This window comes from Postia placenta (assembly GCF_002117355.1).
Source record: "Postia placenta MAD-698-R-SB12 unplaced genomic scaffold POSPLAscaffold_3, whole genome shotgun sequence".
Taxonomy (NCBI): Eukaryota; Fungi; Basidiomycota; class Agaricomycetes; order Polyporales; family Adustoporiaceae; genus Rhodonia; species Rhodonia placenta.
In genome coordinates, this window is record NW_020169834.1 from 2,578,086 (window position 1) to 2,593,402 (window position 15,317).

The window sequence follows — 15,317 nt, forward strand, 5'->3', positions numbered from 1 at the left end:
TGCACTATCTGGTCTGTGAACCTGACGATGGCACTAATCGCGTCGGAACGGAATCGCGAATGGGAGCTCGCAATGCGCAGGAGCGCAGAGACCGTAGCGAAGACCAGCTGGTCGGGTAGCGCCCATTCTGAGCATTCACGGTAAGAGTCTGAGCTACGATTGTAGTCCGGAAACACTGGGCTCACCCTCCCAAAAAAGGCACTGGTCGAAGTCGATGTATGGGACGTCGCGCAGAATGTCTATCAAGACGGGAACAGTCTGGTCCACATGCGCGTCGGGCAGATTCACGGCAAGCTCCGCAAAACCAATGTTGCATTGCACTCTTGAGTTCGGCTACAAAACGAGCTGTACTCATTGCATAGCGATAGTTGTGGCAGTTACTCACCATAAAGACCCTCTCCTCCTGGGCTTCCTCTACCTCGCTGCCCTCGTCGACTGCTCGTGTCTCCACTTTCGACGTGACTAGGTCAATAGCGGAAAGCACGCTAGGGTCATCATGATCTTCTTTAGACTCCCCAATGTTTGCCGCGATATCCGTTAGTATTAATTGTCGTATGTTTAGTTCAAGGCTGTCATAAAGGTAAGTGCACGGTCCTAGTATGCTGAGACAAGACGTGCCAATCCATGTTAGTTGTTCAGATGTTTGCAAGTATTCTCGGATGGGTATATGATTATGACTTTCAGACCTTGGGCAACGCTGAGAAGTATGTGAGTTGTTCCAGTTCCGGTTCTGGGGAGTTATGCAAGAGACGCGCCACGGTCATGGTGGCGCGTCTCGATCACACATCCCAATTAGGCAAGTGAGTAGGTTCGTGCCGCATACTATTTAATTCTGATCATTGGTGTAAATTACAGTTTGTATATGAACTCAACGATCCGCCCTGCCATTGTTGACCGTAAAAGAATAGATCAATGGCGTCAAGAAATCATGCTTCATGATTCCATCCGACCCGATCAGTAAGACAACGTCTCCACAAGTGCATCTAAAACACGCAGAGCATCCGGCGTGTAGAATTTTTCGAACGCCAGGGGAACGGGCGTGCTTTGAATCACGTTGAGTGTAATGTGCATGATTTCAACATATAAAACAACTCACTCCCAGCCCGTAACCAGTTTGACGGGAGCATCGAGCTTCAAGAAGCACCGCTTCTGGACCTCTGCGCTAATTTCGGCACCGACGCCACCAGTACGGCCGGCTTCATGCACTATCACTAGTCTACCAGTACGGGTGACACTCTCTACGATGGCGTCGACATCCCAAGGTAGAATGGTGCGCAAGTCGACGAGTTCCACCTTAGCTGAGCGTAATGATTCTGGTACGTGACGCGCAAGCGTCTCCGGAGGCGAGTTCAACATGTGCATGGCTGTCTCGCAATGGTAGATTGGTGTGCCCCAGGATAGCAGAGTGACATCTGAGCCGGATACCAACGTCTCTGCACGCCCGATCGGGAGTTGGTAGTCATCAACGGGTACTTGCTCCACTATTCGCGCGGCTTATGAGATGAATAACAGTATGAGGAGTCCACATACCTGCAGAGCGGTACAGAATCTTTGGTTCCATAAAGATCACCGGATTAGGGTCGCGGATGGACGCCAGAAGTAGCCCCTTTGCCTGAATCGGGGAGCGCGGTATAACTACCTGCCAGTGCCAAATGATTAGAAAGCAGATTATATAAAGAACCCAAGGCTGTACCTTGATTCCTGCCGCGGCTAAGAAGAAGCCTTCTGGACTTTGTGAATGGTAATGGCCACCATGACCCACAGCCATAGATGGACAACGGATTGTGAGCGAGCCTGCATTGAACTGGCCCCCAGAGCGGTATCGAAATTTGGCTGCCTCATTCACAATCTAGGACACTTTAAATATATGGATTGCCTGGACGTTGGGTGTATGATACAGACCTGGTCGAAGGCAGGGAAGATGTAGTCCGCAAACTGGATTTCAGCAATTGCTGTATGGCCCATAGACGCTAGTCCGATGCCGAAACCTGCAATGCCTTGTTCGCTCAATGGCGTGTTGAAGACCCGCTCTCTGCCTACTTCAAATAAGAGCTGGTGACAGTGAGACCTGTAGAGAGCCTACCAAACTCCTCTGCTAGTCCCTTCAGAACGTTGTCGGTCAGAAACCGTCCGTAAGCGAGAGACTGGGAACTCACCATAGTACATCGGAAGACGCCACCGAATGCAACGTCTTCGCCGAACACTACCGCAGTGTCGTCCCGCATCATCGCATTACTAAGTATTATTCCAGGCACGGCATCATGCGAAGCGTATGGTTTGCTCACCGACCTTAATGCATCTCGAACTGCCTGGTACAGGTTCATCTTGCGGGTTTCGCGCCCTGCGATGAGGTTCTCCGAAGAGCCTGTCTCGCCGTCGTCTGTCCATCGTATCCCGGGTGCGCGTAGGGCAGAGTCGCGCGTTGCCCGCAGATATGCCGAGGTGGCGACCGACGGCAAGTGTCCTGAAGCCGAGAAGGCGGGGTCGGGTGTGGAATACCAGCGGCGGCAGGAACGCTACGGCGAGTTCTGAGGCGGGGCGGATTAGCTGAGATGGGTGTGCGCTCACCTGCCTCACTGCGACGGCTTTTAGAAATCCTGGGTGGGGTTTGGAGAGGAACATGGGCGACGGAGACGAAGCAGGAGGGACATGATGATCACACTGAACGATCACGGGAAGCTTGCGATCATTGCAGCCCCTGGGATGCCGATCACTGGCCTGGCGCCCGCCGCGATGCTTCGGGAGCCTGAAATCAATATTGGCGGTTGATGCCTCCGTGTGCAGTAATGGAGAACGACTCGACGTTTGTCGCGCCAGAGGGTGTTTACTCCATCACAGAGGAACACAAGCCTACTGGCGCTACACAGGCCACCGTCAATTCCGTCCCCATCCTCTTCCCCGCACGCCTGTCTGCCGTCACCGTTCGTTACCCTGCCACAAAGTCCCCGAACTCCCCCGGTCTCTCCCAGCTGCTGGGCGCAAACCGCGAGAAAGAGCCCAAGAAGGACAAGGCCGCTAACTCTAAAGAGCGCGACGATGGTCTGAGCATCTCCAGCAGCGAGGACCCGGACGAGGGCTCTCCGGACGTGTCGACCGCACCACCACCAGAGACCGCGAAAGCATCACCCATCGTGCCCCACGACTCTCCCAACACCATATTTCATCACAATGCGCCCGCGGCAGGCAAGAAGAAGTCAGCCGCGCGCCCCAAACACAACATGCGAACCACGTCCTCGACGTTCATCACGCGACTACAGAATGCCGATAATCTACACAAGACTCTGCAGTCAAAACAGGGGGAGGCGACATACCTCTTCAACAACTCAGCCAAGAGCTTTATCTGGACAGAAGCGGGAGCTAAGGCGAAGGTACGTTTACTCTTCACTGGTATGATGTGAATCTGACTGTGGCAGGGCAGGAGCCTCTTGCACGGATACATTTCTCTGCACACCCGACGTGCCACGACGTCAATCAGTCAACGGTATCCCCCGAACGTATTGATGTAATCATAGGCTTCAATACGGGAGATATTCTGTGGTTCGGTGAGCGTATATCTAAACGAGCCATAGTCCATCTGACAGAGGTTTAGATCCCATCTCCACTCGATATGGGCGTCTGAACAAGCAGGTAACACACTTCCGTGTATTCATCGCCACTCGTATTCAAGTACTCCTCTAGGGTAGAATTTGCAACTCACCTTGCACAGCTATTCGCTGGGTTCCACACTCAGCAAACCTCTTCTTGGTGTCACATGCAGACGGTACCATCCTCGTCTATGACAAGGAGCGTGAAGATGGAGCATTTGTCGCGAAAGAACCAGGTACCGGAATGGGAACAAGCATCAATTCCTCCCAAGATGGTTCATCATCGCAGGGAGAATGGGATCCCTTCGAAAGCATCTACGTGACGATGCCACCATGGCACCCCGTCGCCGCTGGAGGTGCTCTGATTGTTGGAAAATCAGACAAAGACAAGACTGCTAAGAATCCGGTCAGTCATTGGAAAGTCTCTCGACGCAGTATTGTAGGTAAGCTTGGAGTCATTTTCGATGCGAAGGCGGGATTGACACGAATGATGTAGACTTCGTGTTCTCGCCCGACGCCAAGTTTGTAGCCGCAATTTCAGAGGATGGTTGCTTGAGAATCATTGATACCGTTGCGGAACAGTACGTTCGCAGAAGTATTTTTTTGATGCTACGCCTAATCTCTACGAAGACTGGTTGACTGCTACGCATCGTATTTTGGCGCGCTTAGTTGTGTAGCATGGTCACCGGATGGCCGATTTATCTTGGTATGTCACTCATCAATCTTTTCCCAATGTGACACTCATGGATGGACCACAGACGGGAGGCCAAGACGATCTGGTCACTATTTTCTCCCCTTGGGAACAACGAGTAATTGCAAGGTGTCAAGGACATTCATCATTCGTGTCTGCTCTAGCCTTTGATGACCTTCGCTGTGATGGCCGCACATACCGGTTTGGTAGTGTGGGGGAGGATAACAAACTGATCCTGGTACGTCGTGATGTAACCCATATTTCGGGCGTCGACTGGAGCTGAATATACCTGTCATGTACAGTGGGATTTCTCAAGTGGCGCCTTGCATCGACCAAAAGTGTGACCACCATCGTCTGTTACTGCTGCATTAACTCACACACCTGTAACTCAGACTACTCACCAACAAAGGTTGTCAATGACCTCATCAGTGTCGCTGGCACTACGCCGGCGAGGCGAATCTACCTTATTACTATCCGTCCCGGGCGCAGACTCGCCTATGCCTCGTTACCATCCAGCCCCTTCCCGCAATGAGGTTGCAGTTGTACAGCCTGTCTTGGTACGTGGCCTCTACTCTGCGAGGCGTCAGCTAACGGGATTCTTTGATTTCAGGTAAAGCACATGGGGAGCGAGATGTTAGCTAACATACTCTTCACGTCGCGCGGTATCCTCACTGCTACTAGGAGCGGCCATATCAAGCTGTGGATTAGACCGCTGGTCATCAAGCCACGCCATCTACGGAACCAAAGCACGTACAGAAGAGATTCTCTAATCGATGTGATTGGATAATTTGTGTTGTATCCCATGTAGAGTAGTATGTAGAACGTGTACACTATCATTTATTCGTATTTCACATTCAGAAAATATTTTAATTTCAACACATAATAAGAGCCTACCGACTGCACAGTACTCCAAGATCATCATCCTCCGCTCAGTGAGGCAGCTGAGGCTGAGCATCTCCCTGATGATCCGATCTCAGATCCGGCAGCTAAAGATACCGAATCACGTGATGGGGCAGATGGTGCGGAGTGCGACACCAAGCCGCACATCCCTTCCTCCCTTGTTGTCGTCGTCGATTTTGCCTGCCCCAGTCTGTCGTCGCTGCTCACCGTGGGAGCCATCCCACAGCGTCGTCGATGACTAGTATGGCATTTCCCTCCTCACAAGTCACCTAATATCGCCATTACGAGGTGGGGGACTGGTCTCTCGCAGTCCGCCGTCTAGTCCTGGAGGCAGGCTTTGTCGCTTCCAGTACCCTCTACCCATTTACGCATCCTTTCCCCATACCTCGTTGCATGCGATGGTGCTTCTAACGTAGCGTTTCTCGCAAACCATTCATAGCTTCAACCAGGATGGTGAGCAGAATGGTATCGAGGGGGATCGCCCCCCTACATGGGTGACCATCTCGAGGGCATCTTTTGCGCACAGGTGTGTTTCATCTTTATCCAACATGCCTCGCGACTACGCTTACGAGTCTGGTTGTCGGCATTTTCTTTTCCCGTAGCTCGTCGACAAGAGCTTTATGACCCTGTCGTTGTGGGCATGCGTCAAATTTTCACAGCGATGGCAGCTCGTATCATAAGGCTCCTCAGAATTGACCGATAACCGTGTTGTAGACGAGAGAGTCATGGAGATGGAGTCGTGTGGTTGTATGCGTGAATGGTGAGCACTCCCCCGATGGTCTCTGCTACGCCTTGTGGCGTAGCCGGGTGATTTGCCACTCGTTCATACTATGAAACATCGCTAATATACTTCTTTTTTTAGATGTATTGAGAGTTGCACAGAGTTTACTCCTGTACGCGTAGGCGTAACAAATCGTAGAGCCAGTATGCCAGCCCGGCGCTCGAGATGATGATATCCCCTTTTTGGAAATCACTTATGTCAGCGGTACGATTGAAAGCGGTCCGGTCCGCAAAGTGCCGGCTTCCACTCCGGCTCACATCGCCACCGCGCCACTGGTCGTCGCCGCCCCCACGCCCTCGCCCGCCCGCGCTGTGTTTCCGTCTTATTTACCTCAAGGCTCGCCTTACTCCATGATATGCCCCGAAATCACAACGCCGGCCCTTCAACCCTTCGAAACCGCAATCGCGTCACTAACAAAACCCGCCTCAAGGTCATCACTGAGAGCATCGATGCCGACCCGATCGTACTCGATGAAGATGAGGAGAAGATCAGGGTGGTCTCTACCGCCGGTGTCGATGCTGAGGATGCCAATGTGAGTCCCAACATCCTCGTCGTGCGTTCTCAGTGCGCCCTTGTTGAACGACGCCTGTGTGGCATGTTGTGATTGGCTGGAAGCGTGGGAAATGTGCTCCATGGAATGCTGACTCAGCAATGTCTTTACCCCTTTAGGAACATCACCTCCAGGCGGTATTGTCGGCAGCGGCCACTCGCCATCAAGCTCATGCGCGGTCGACACGAGCGGCGTCAGAGAAGGAGAAGACGGAGCCGGCTGCCTATATTCCCACGCCAGACAGCACTGGGATCGTCGGCAATTATGAAGAGCTATATCCTTCCGGACGATGGAAGGATCCCACGACGTATGTCAAATTCTCCGACACGGTTGAGGAATCCATCTCGTTCTCCCTTACAAATGGGTTCATTTTTTATATGGATGAGCGCGACAAAGAGTGGCTTGACAAGAACAATGAGGAGGCGCGTGGAGAGGGTACCAGTGCGCAGGGCTCAGTCTCAAGCACGAGTACCCGCTCAGGGCGAAGTTCCAAGGCGAAAGGGAAAGACCCTGAGATTAGCCAGCCTATCGCAATGTCGGAAGATGAGTTCGAGCTGGTTATGGCAATATTTGAGAAAGTAACCCATGAGAAGACCGAGTTTCTGCACCATGTCAGTCCTTTTGTGCCTCGTCGCCATATCATTGATATGTATCGAACCATTGTAGGGACTCGAGCAGGGAACACCATTTCCGCCGTTCTCAGACTATCAGGATACTTTCACAACTGATTTGCCACCGTCAACGTTCGCTTTATTCACTAAACCAGCCTCGGTTCCTCCTCCATCCCAGCTTCTGCGACTGGCTCGGACTGTCTATCCGTATTGGCGTGAGCGGCGCATTGAGCGTGCCGGCCACCCGATCATACCCACAGTTAATGTCAGTGGAAATGCTACGTCGCGAGTCGCCATGATCTCACTAATTCTTATCACAGCTTGACGAAACGGATAGCAAAAATGAGTCTTACATCTGTTTCAGACGGCGAGAAATCAAAGCCGTCCGCAAGACTCGCGCTCAACAAGTGACGTATTCGGACAAGCTGACCCGTTTGCGGGACGAGCTAGACGAAGCGCTCAAATTGTCAAACTTCCTTATGAGACGCGAGAAGGCGAAACGCGAGTCTGCCCATCACGCACACACTGTGTGGGATAAGCGATTCACTCTCGCGGAATTCAAGCGGAAGTATCCGAGTTTGTGCTCCAAGGAGGACGATGACCTCTTCTACGACAAGGAGCGGGTGCCCAAGAAGCCGAGACTCGAATCCACCGCGTATGTTAATTTGCCAGATGTGTTGTTCGTTAACTCACTATTTGTACATAGCCGTATTCCACTCAAACTGGCGAGACCTAGAGAGAACGGTGATCTTGCTTCTCCCACGACTCATACGGAGCCCCCGATTCGACCCAAAGAGCGGTGGGCACAGATCCAGAGTCAGATTGAGGATGAGCTGTCTCAGCGAAAAGAGAAGGATCATGGTTGGGAAGATGCAACCGACGTAAGCGCTTCGTCATTGGTGGTTCCGCTTGAGACTGACATGCGCCGCGCAGAATCCATACCAGCCTTCTCCTGTTTCTCATGCATCGAAGCTTTTCAAGGTCGTTACTGCTGCACGACGTTCAGCAGCATCTAAAGGTAACGAGATAGCTCAACATGACCGGACGCCTCGGGCAGGCCGCTTGCGCTTTGGGCGTGGAGGCCGCATTCATCTCGACCGATGTGCAGTCTTCCGACATGTATCACCGTCAGGCTTTCTCGCCGAGGACGGCGATAACGAGGACGAAACACAGGAGCGCGTTCGAAGACTCACAGAGCGGTGGCGGTACGACGTGGATGATGTTCCAGCTGTTGGTCCTGATGGATCTGAGGAGAAGGACCGCGGTTTACTTGATGATTTCTCGACGAAGTATGTATCAACCCTTTCATTCACACCAGTACCTGCTCATGCTTTATCAGATATCTGGTACACCACGTCGCTCTATTGAATGATCAGGATTATTCATCCCTGACGACGGATGCAACTATCACGACCACGTCAAGTGACGGTCGTCCCCAGTCGCATTTACCATTCAGGTTCACGAATCGCAAGGACATCCCGGGGATGTCGCAGAGACCATCACCAATACCGCTCGGTCAGCCCATCTCGGCCGTGCATTCCGCAAGTTCGTCATTGTCGTTATCTTCCGTCGGAACCCCCGTGTCTGTGGCTACGTCATTGAAGAACATAGCGCCTCCGAATGTGCCTCACATGCGCATATCATCGAACGGAGCAATGCGACCTCCGGGCCTTCCCACAATCCCAAGCATGCCTGCCGCCATCTCAACATCCCATACGTCCCCTCATAATACACCATCGGTGCCTGTTGGTCACGTCAACGGCACGCACGACAGCGCTGCGCAAATCACCGACGGCGTCGACCAAACCGTCCGCTCCCCTGCCCCTAATGGTCACACGCAGGTTTCGAATGATCAATCTCAGCCGGATGCGCTTTCATCTGCGACAACGTCTCTCTCGCCTGTACGCGCCAAGACCCAGGTTCAGCAACCGATATCTATGCCTTCTATGCACAACGGCTATCATATGACTCCCGTTAATTCATACTCCAACCCTATGCCCACCCCTCAGTATATGCATCCAAGTTCGCGGCCCAATGTACAGCAAATGCCGAATTTCAAGTCCGCCTTCGCGATGTCGTCTACAGCGGACAACGCCATCCAAAGTCACAACACCAACATGCAAATCCGGACGCCTACTTCATACATAATTCCCAACACCTCCGGTTATATGCAGCAGTTTGCTGGTCAGCGACATATGCAGCAATACCTTGCTCAACAGCACCAGCACCAGCAGCGACCGCCGTCCGTAAATGTTGCGGAAGCGAACTGCATGGACGGAGTCGCGAACCCTGCTATGTCGCCGCCACTTTCTGGGGTACCTCCACGGGCTCCATCTGCAAATATGTCAAGAGGGGTGGCCGTGCCAACAGTGCCGACAATGAGCCATGCGATCAGCCAGGCGCAAGGTCGGCTGTCGCCAGCAACCATCGCTCGTCTGTCTACACCGCTGTCGCCTTCCCAGCAACTGTTGAATGCTTCCATTGGTGCGACGCAACAACAAGCGTCTCCTTCACGTTCTCCGCAGCCACCGCCGCTGGCCTCGCCATCGCCGTCGATGCGTCATGCGGTGGGTAGCTCGGGGGCTGGGTACTAGTACTTGTTATATTGTTTTGTGTCTGTATCATCGTCGACGATCTCCTCTCTGTCCTTGCTGTTGATCACTTATATAGTTTGTCCCCGTTTGAATCTGCCAGACTGTATAGCACCGCTCGTTTTCAATGTGAATCTTGCAGTTATGACTATCTATAACCTCGCGTGATCTCGAATATTCTATACGATACGGTGTCATTGATATCCAGCGCTAATTCGGCATAAACTGTCCCACACACACTCGTCTCTGGACTCTTGGACAAGACGACATGACTCTATCAAAGGCTTTGCTACTCAGACGCTTTTTTGAGCCGCTCTATCGGACCACTGCTCGATTTTCTCGATTGGTCTATAACTTCTCGTTAAAGATCATCCACAAGCTTGCCATTGAAAACCTACCTTATGATATAGCATCCTTGAGCGCATATACTGTCCTGGCGGCACTGTGTCTCGGTCTTCTACTCACTATGTTCTTCAATAGGTCTTCTAGACATTCCTCATGCAAGATCCAGAGGATGCAGCAGACCCGAATGGCTCTACGAGCATTGCTCGTTCTCTTGACGCCGACTTGTTCTTTGTGGTCTCCAATTTACGTCTCCGTCGCTCGTCGTGCGACCTCTTCGCAAAAGCGTGTTATCGACCTGCCGCTGCGTGTTCTGCTGGAGGACCTTATTTCTGGCGCTGTGGAATTCAGGGATATCCGACTTGACCTGCCCGACCTCCTATCGGGGACCTTGTGTCTCGACTCTTGGACTGTGCGCCTGGTCGTTGAGTGGTCCTGGTGGGGAGAGATTTTGAAATGGACGCTCGCGTCTCAGGCGACTGCTTACGATCATTCAGTACGTACGGTCATTCAGATCAAGGTATAACCTGTCACATTCATACTATGGTCAAGTTCAATGGCGGCGAAATGTTTGGTTTGTGGCTATATGCACTTTTCAATAAGATTGGAGAGTGATTATGACAGATCCAGATCCAGATGAATTGAAGGAGCGTTTGGTGCTGGTGCACAAGCCGAAGACATCCAGTAGCTTCCACGACTTTTTCGTCACCAATTATCAAACAGTGCCTCCCCCGCCAACTTTGCTGTCGCGGTCGTACGCTCTCGCCGACTGGAAAACCATATGCCTCGACAGCGTGCCCTACTCTCATCTGGAATGCTTTGTGCGGAAATTCAAAAAGTCCCTGCGATCTGGGACGCATTTGACAATCAACTTCACTACGTGCGCCTCCTCGACGTCTCTGTCAAGTCCCTTGTTTGTCTTGGCGGTGCTTCCGTTTCTCCCTCGTCGTCATATCCATCGCAACCGTCCAGGCGTACAAGCGGACGCAGCGACTAAAGCTGTCTTTGTTACCGATCGGACGGCACGATCTACCGCTTCTAGCACGGCTCCTGCAACGTTGTTCACTTCTGTTCCGCAAATTCTGCAGCTGCTCATTTCCGGTCCCGACACTCTCACCGTCGACCGTCTCATGAATGTCTCCGAGGCTCGTGCAACATTCCTCAATGCTTACGTGCAAGACCTGGAAATCGATCCGCTCGTCCGTGACGACTTCGTCCGGACATGGGGGATGGAGGCGTGGAGGGAGGAGAGGCTACTTACTGCATGGGAATCCGCAGCTTTGACTGCCAAGCTCTTGGAACACTGGTCGATAGTCGTACACAAAAGATGAACTCCGATGCTCGCAGTTAATACGTCTAAATCGGGACTGTACAATACTCTTGCTGCGGCTTTGCAGGGTTGAACTGCAGGATACACTATGCGATACATTGTAGATTTGATGCGAAAGAGCCACAGTCGTCATTACAGCACCGGGTCGCCTTTTAACAAGAACGTCCACAACGCAGAGGGGTCCGTGTAATCGTGATGTACAACGCTCACGAGCCATCTCTCGGCACGTATGCTCTCCAACAACCGTCGTTCCTGCGAATCTGGAGGATAGAACGATGCCCATTCTGCCCATATCGAGAATGCCTCGTCCTGCAACTCTCAGACGTCGGTCCATAAACGGGAGTAAAGCACTGACCTTCCAAGACAAGAACGACTCCCTTTCGATGATGGTTGATTGGGCGATCTCCTGCCCAGGGAAGACACCCCATGTCACGGCGTTACGGCCGCCCTCGGGGACTGTTGTTCTGCACTCTCCCTAGATAGCATGTTATATTTGCAAACGGCTGAAAGAAAGACGGCAGTCCTACCTGAACATTTCCCGCGAAGTAATCCACCCATCCATGCCCCTCGTCCCTGATCTTGCGCTCAATGCGCTCGAGGTCTGCGCGCTCCAAGAAGAACTCAACGAAGCACTTCTGGTAGACATACCCGCCGCGCGGGCCCCAGCCGACGACCTCATCGCTCGAGCTCGCGCCGTTGATCGCAGGCTGCGAGCCGACAGTCCACCAGCCGCGGCGCGTGAGTCGCTCGAGGTGCTGGATTATCATGAGCGATTCGGGAGAGAGTGGCGTCGGCGAAAAGGGCGTTGTTGCTATTTTAGAGTGTAGATGCCGCAGGAACATTGTCGTAAGGTCGTCGAGCGTCTTGGGGTGGCCCCATTGCTCAAGGGCTTGATTACGCTGCAATGAATCGGCTGAGATGTCAGTGATGAAAGGTCTGAAAGGTGGACGTGGACGAGCTGACCGACATGATCGAGCTTCCCCAAAGGTCAGTCTCGCCGTACGCTGGACTTTTGAAATCACCAAATCGTCCATTCGGGAAATCATCCCAGCTTGCAGCATTGTTCAGCTCTCCTTTACCTGCCTCGCCGTCTGGACCCTGGCCGGCAGCCGCCAGGGAGATGGCAGCGGAATCGGTAGCATTGTGTGGTGTGATGATCAGGTTTGCGTCTGGACCAATGGACGCGTCCTGAAGCATCTAGTGTCAGCACACCACCTCCCTTACATGAAAGCCTGTTTTGCTCACCGCAATGAGTCTATTGGCGGGTTTAAGGCTTCCACCGACCCAACTGAGGCCCTCCAGTACACGAGTTACGCTCTTCTCCAGGTTCAGTGTACAAAGGTGGACACCACGGATGTCACCGTCGGTGGTGAGCTTGCGTATCATCTCTACGGCAAGATCCACGCCATAGTCCTTGACCTTCGAATCATCATGCTAAAGGCAAGAGGTCAGTTCGATCATAGTAATGCTCAGGGTGATGCAGCGTACTCGTAGCGGTACAAGGTCAGACATGAGACTGTGTGGTACGCGCGTTCCACACAATTTTGTCATGCGCAGAAATGATGCATACGTCTGTATTGGCATAATACCTGGGATGATAGGTACCTGTATGCCTGGGGGACAAAGTTAGACTGCACTGCAGGTGCAGGAACATCTACTTACCTTTCTGTCTGACGCGCTTGACCCATTGCAGGAAGGTATCGACATCGTAAAATAATTGTGTGATGATGAAGTCGGCGCCTGCGTCGACCTTTCGTTTCAGGTGCTCCAATTCGCCATCCTCGTCGGTCTCCCTGTCAGGGTGGCCGTCAGGGTATGCTAGCGGTCATTGCTGTAAGTGGCGTTGCAGAGAGTACACTAATGGGGAGAGACCTGCCACTCCAACACAAAAGTCGGAAGAGAACTCAGGGGAGGATTTGATGTACGAGACGAGATCTGCACCATGGGTGAAGCGTGGGTCTGTAGGGATCCAGTACTCTTCCCCACGGGGTGGATCTGAGACATTGTGGTCAAACGATCGTCTCATATGTTGATAATGATTGGCGTACCACCGCGGAGGGCTAATATGTTCTGGATACCTCTCGCTTTCGCATCCTGATGCAGGCTGTCGGGATTGATTCACACAAGTTGAAACCACGTCCACTCACCCTCAATACGTCATCGACCAGCCCTTGTTTCATGTTCGTACATGTGAGATGAAGGATGGTGTCGACGCCATGGTCGGTCTGCGTGATACCTGCGAGTTCAAGACTTCTGTCTTTGGTAGTCCCACCAGCACCCCATGTGATGTTGACCGCGAGGGGGTTCAGCGAGACAAGACGCGATATGCGCGGGAGCAGATTATCGAATCCCTACGAGCTCGAGTCAGCGTCAACAGCATGACATGACATGGCTGCGAACCTGGTCAGTCTTTGGAGGGAAGAATTCGAAGGTGAAGAACGGTCGCGCGTCCTTGTATCCCGCGATTTTCTGGCAGAGCTTCATTGTGCTGGCAGAGCCTGGGAGGGCCAGGGAGGACGGTAATGAATTCGCAGGGAGACATGCAGAGTCAATTGACTTTCTCCGGATAATCCCATCGCGATCGGGGTACGCTCACGTGCCTGTATACACCCGCCGATCATCACAGGGCGCTTCGGTCATTGGTGCTGACGATTGCTGTCAGGCACTGGACCCAGACAGCGAGCACACACACACCACTGCCACTCACTGACCACCTTCCTGGGACCACAAACAGTCTCGCTGATACTGTCCACTTACCAGCATGGCCACATCACCCGTCACCGCCGACTTCTCGTCCCCACCCCTCAAGCGCAGCAAGATCGTCCTCCTAGGAGACCAGAGTGTCGGCAAGACCAGTCTAATCACAAGGTGCGCACTTGCATAGGTACCAATGCGATATATGTGTAACGCGGGCGGGAGCTCATCGAGACGGCACACAGATTCATGTACGACACGTTTGACAACACCTACCAGGCGACCATAGGCATAGACTTCCTGAGCAAAGCCATGTACCTCGAGGACCGAACTGTGCGGTTACAGCTATGGGACACCGCAGGGCAGGTGAGTATCTTTTCCAACGTCATGTTAGCATGATGATAAAGTGGTCCGAAGGAACGGTATCGTTCGCTGATTCCCTCATACATCCGCGACTGTTCCGTCGCAATTGTGGTGTTCGATATCACAAGTAAGGCACCAGCACCCCACGAGACGTGAATGTGCTCACCCTTGTGCACAGATCGGCAGTCGTTCATGTCGACTTCCAAGTGGATAGACGATGTCCGATCAGAACGAGGGAACGACGTCATCATTGTTTTGGTGGGCAACAAGGCTGACCTGTCAGACAAACGGTATACCGGCATTGCCCATTCATTGTCTCCATCTTCCATGTTGATCGGTTGATCCACTAGACAAGTCACCCTGGAGGAGGCCAACGCAAAGGCTGCACAGCTTGACATCATGTTCATGGAGACCTCTGCAAAGGCCGGACATAACGTCAAGTCCCTCTTCAAAAAGATCGCTATGGAGTTGGTCGGGATGGAGAAGGAGACCGAAGCTGTGGACACGCAAAATACGAGTATGTTACATTTTGTCCATCGCTACACATTGGGTCAGCGCCGACCTGTTTGGGTTTCTAGAAATCGACGTTACGGCACCATCAACGAACGACGTCCCAGATGCATCAGCATGCCAGTGTTAGTAGAGACATTTCACGCAGGAGGAGAGTTTGATATCCGTATTTGTTTGTCTGAGTATTTGTATTTCGTGGGTGCTTCCTTACTCTTGAAAGTACCCACAAGGCATGCTGTTGTACACTCGTGTATGTTGCCGGTCAGCATCCCGCTGTACAGCTCAAGTGCTCGGATTATAGGGACTAGTAATACAGTTTGCACTACTGTTATCTGCTATCAGTATTTCTTGCCGCTGTTCACACATCTCA

General features: G+C 52.5%; 6 protein-coding genes across 6 annotated transcripts; 4 read left to right on the plus strand and 2 right to left on the minus strand.

Moving 5' to 3' along the window:
* Window positions 1-954: 954 nt before the first annotated feature.
* On the minus strand, window positions 955-2,324 carry POSPLADRAFT_1044825 (hypothetical protein; the record flags this gene model as incomplete). Its single annotated transcript, XM_024478615.1, has 8 exons — window positions 955-1,042; window positions 1,097-1,481; window positions 1,531-1,639; window positions 1,694-1,849; window positions 1,903-2,036; window positions 2,084-2,102; window positions 2,157-2,235; window positions 2,290-2,324. The coding sequence occupies 8 exons, from the start codon at window positions 2,322-2,324 to the stop codon at window positions 955-957; spliced, it is 1,005 nt and encodes a 334-aa protein (XP_024342257.1).
* Window positions 2,325-2,786: 462 nt separating this feature from the next.
* Window positions 2,787-5,062, plus strand: POSPLADRAFT_1044826 (hypothetical protein; the record flags this gene model as incomplete). The annotated part of the gene is made up of 10 exons (XM_024478616.1): window positions 2,787-3,387; window positions 3,414-3,542; window positions 3,584-3,627; window positions 3,679-4,027; window positions 4,081-4,165; window positions 4,215-4,290; window positions 4,343-4,513; window positions 4,578-4,613; window positions 4,668-4,832; window positions 4,886-5,062. 10 exons carry the CDS (start codon window positions 2,787-2,789, stop codon window positions 5,060-5,062), a joined length of 1,833 nt encoding a protein of 610 aa, XP_024342258.1.
* A 1,249-nt stretch (window positions 5,063-6,311) lies between these two features.
* On the plus strand, window positions 6,312-9,189 carry POSPLADRAFT_1167718 (hypothetical protein; the record flags this gene model as incomplete). Its single annotated transcript, XM_024487979.1, has 7 exons — window positions 6,312-6,488; window positions 6,626-7,117; window positions 7,173-7,382; window positions 7,438-7,772; window positions 7,848-7,998; window positions 8,051-8,406; window positions 8,457-9,189. Coding segments are annotated over 7 exons (2,454 nt in total), but the record flags the coding sequence as incomplete, so codon positions are not given.
* A 1,048-nt stretch (window positions 9,190-10,237) lies between these two features.
* On the plus strand, window positions 10,238-11,381 carry POSPLADRAFT_1054213 (hypothetical protein; the record flags this gene model as incomplete). Its single annotated transcript, XM_024480493.1, has 3 exons — window positions 10,238-10,546; window positions 10,603-10,624; window positions 10,681-11,381. The coding sequence occupies 3 exons, from the start codon at window positions 10,238-10,240 to the stop codon at window positions 11,379-11,381; spliced, it is 1,032 nt and encodes a 343-aa protein (XP_024342260.1).
* Window positions 11,382-11,512: 131 nt separating this feature from the next.
* Window positions 11,513-13,864, minus strand: POSPLADRAFT_1134460 (hypothetical protein; the record flags this gene model as incomplete). Its single annotated transcript, XM_024484480.1, has 11 exons — window positions 11,513-11,689; window positions 11,736-11,855; window positions 11,908-12,279; window positions 12,344-12,577; window positions 12,626-12,814; window positions 12,869-12,993; window positions 13,043-13,198; window positions 13,253-13,375; window positions 13,429-13,474; window positions 13,528-13,731; window positions 13,781-13,864. 11 exons carry the CDS (start codon window positions 13,862-13,864, stop codon window positions 11,513-11,515), a joined length of 1,830 nt encoding a protein of 609 aa, XP_024342261.1.
* A 238-nt stretch (window positions 13,865-14,102) lies between these two features.
* Window positions 14,103-15,280, plus strand: POSPLADRAFT_1039098 (hypothetical protein). The gene is made up of 6 exons (XM_024477489.1): window positions 14,103-14,248; window positions 14,320-14,440; window positions 14,492-14,564; window positions 14,616-14,727; window positions 14,788-14,954; window positions 15,016-15,280. The coding sequence occupies exons 1-6, from the start codon at window positions 14,142-14,144 to the stop codon at window positions 15,075-15,077; spliced, it is 642 nt and encodes a 213-aa protein (XP_024342262.1). The 5' UTR covers window positions 14,103-14,141; the 3' UTR covers window positions 15,078-15,280.
* Window positions 15,281-15,317: the final 37 nt, after the last annotated feature.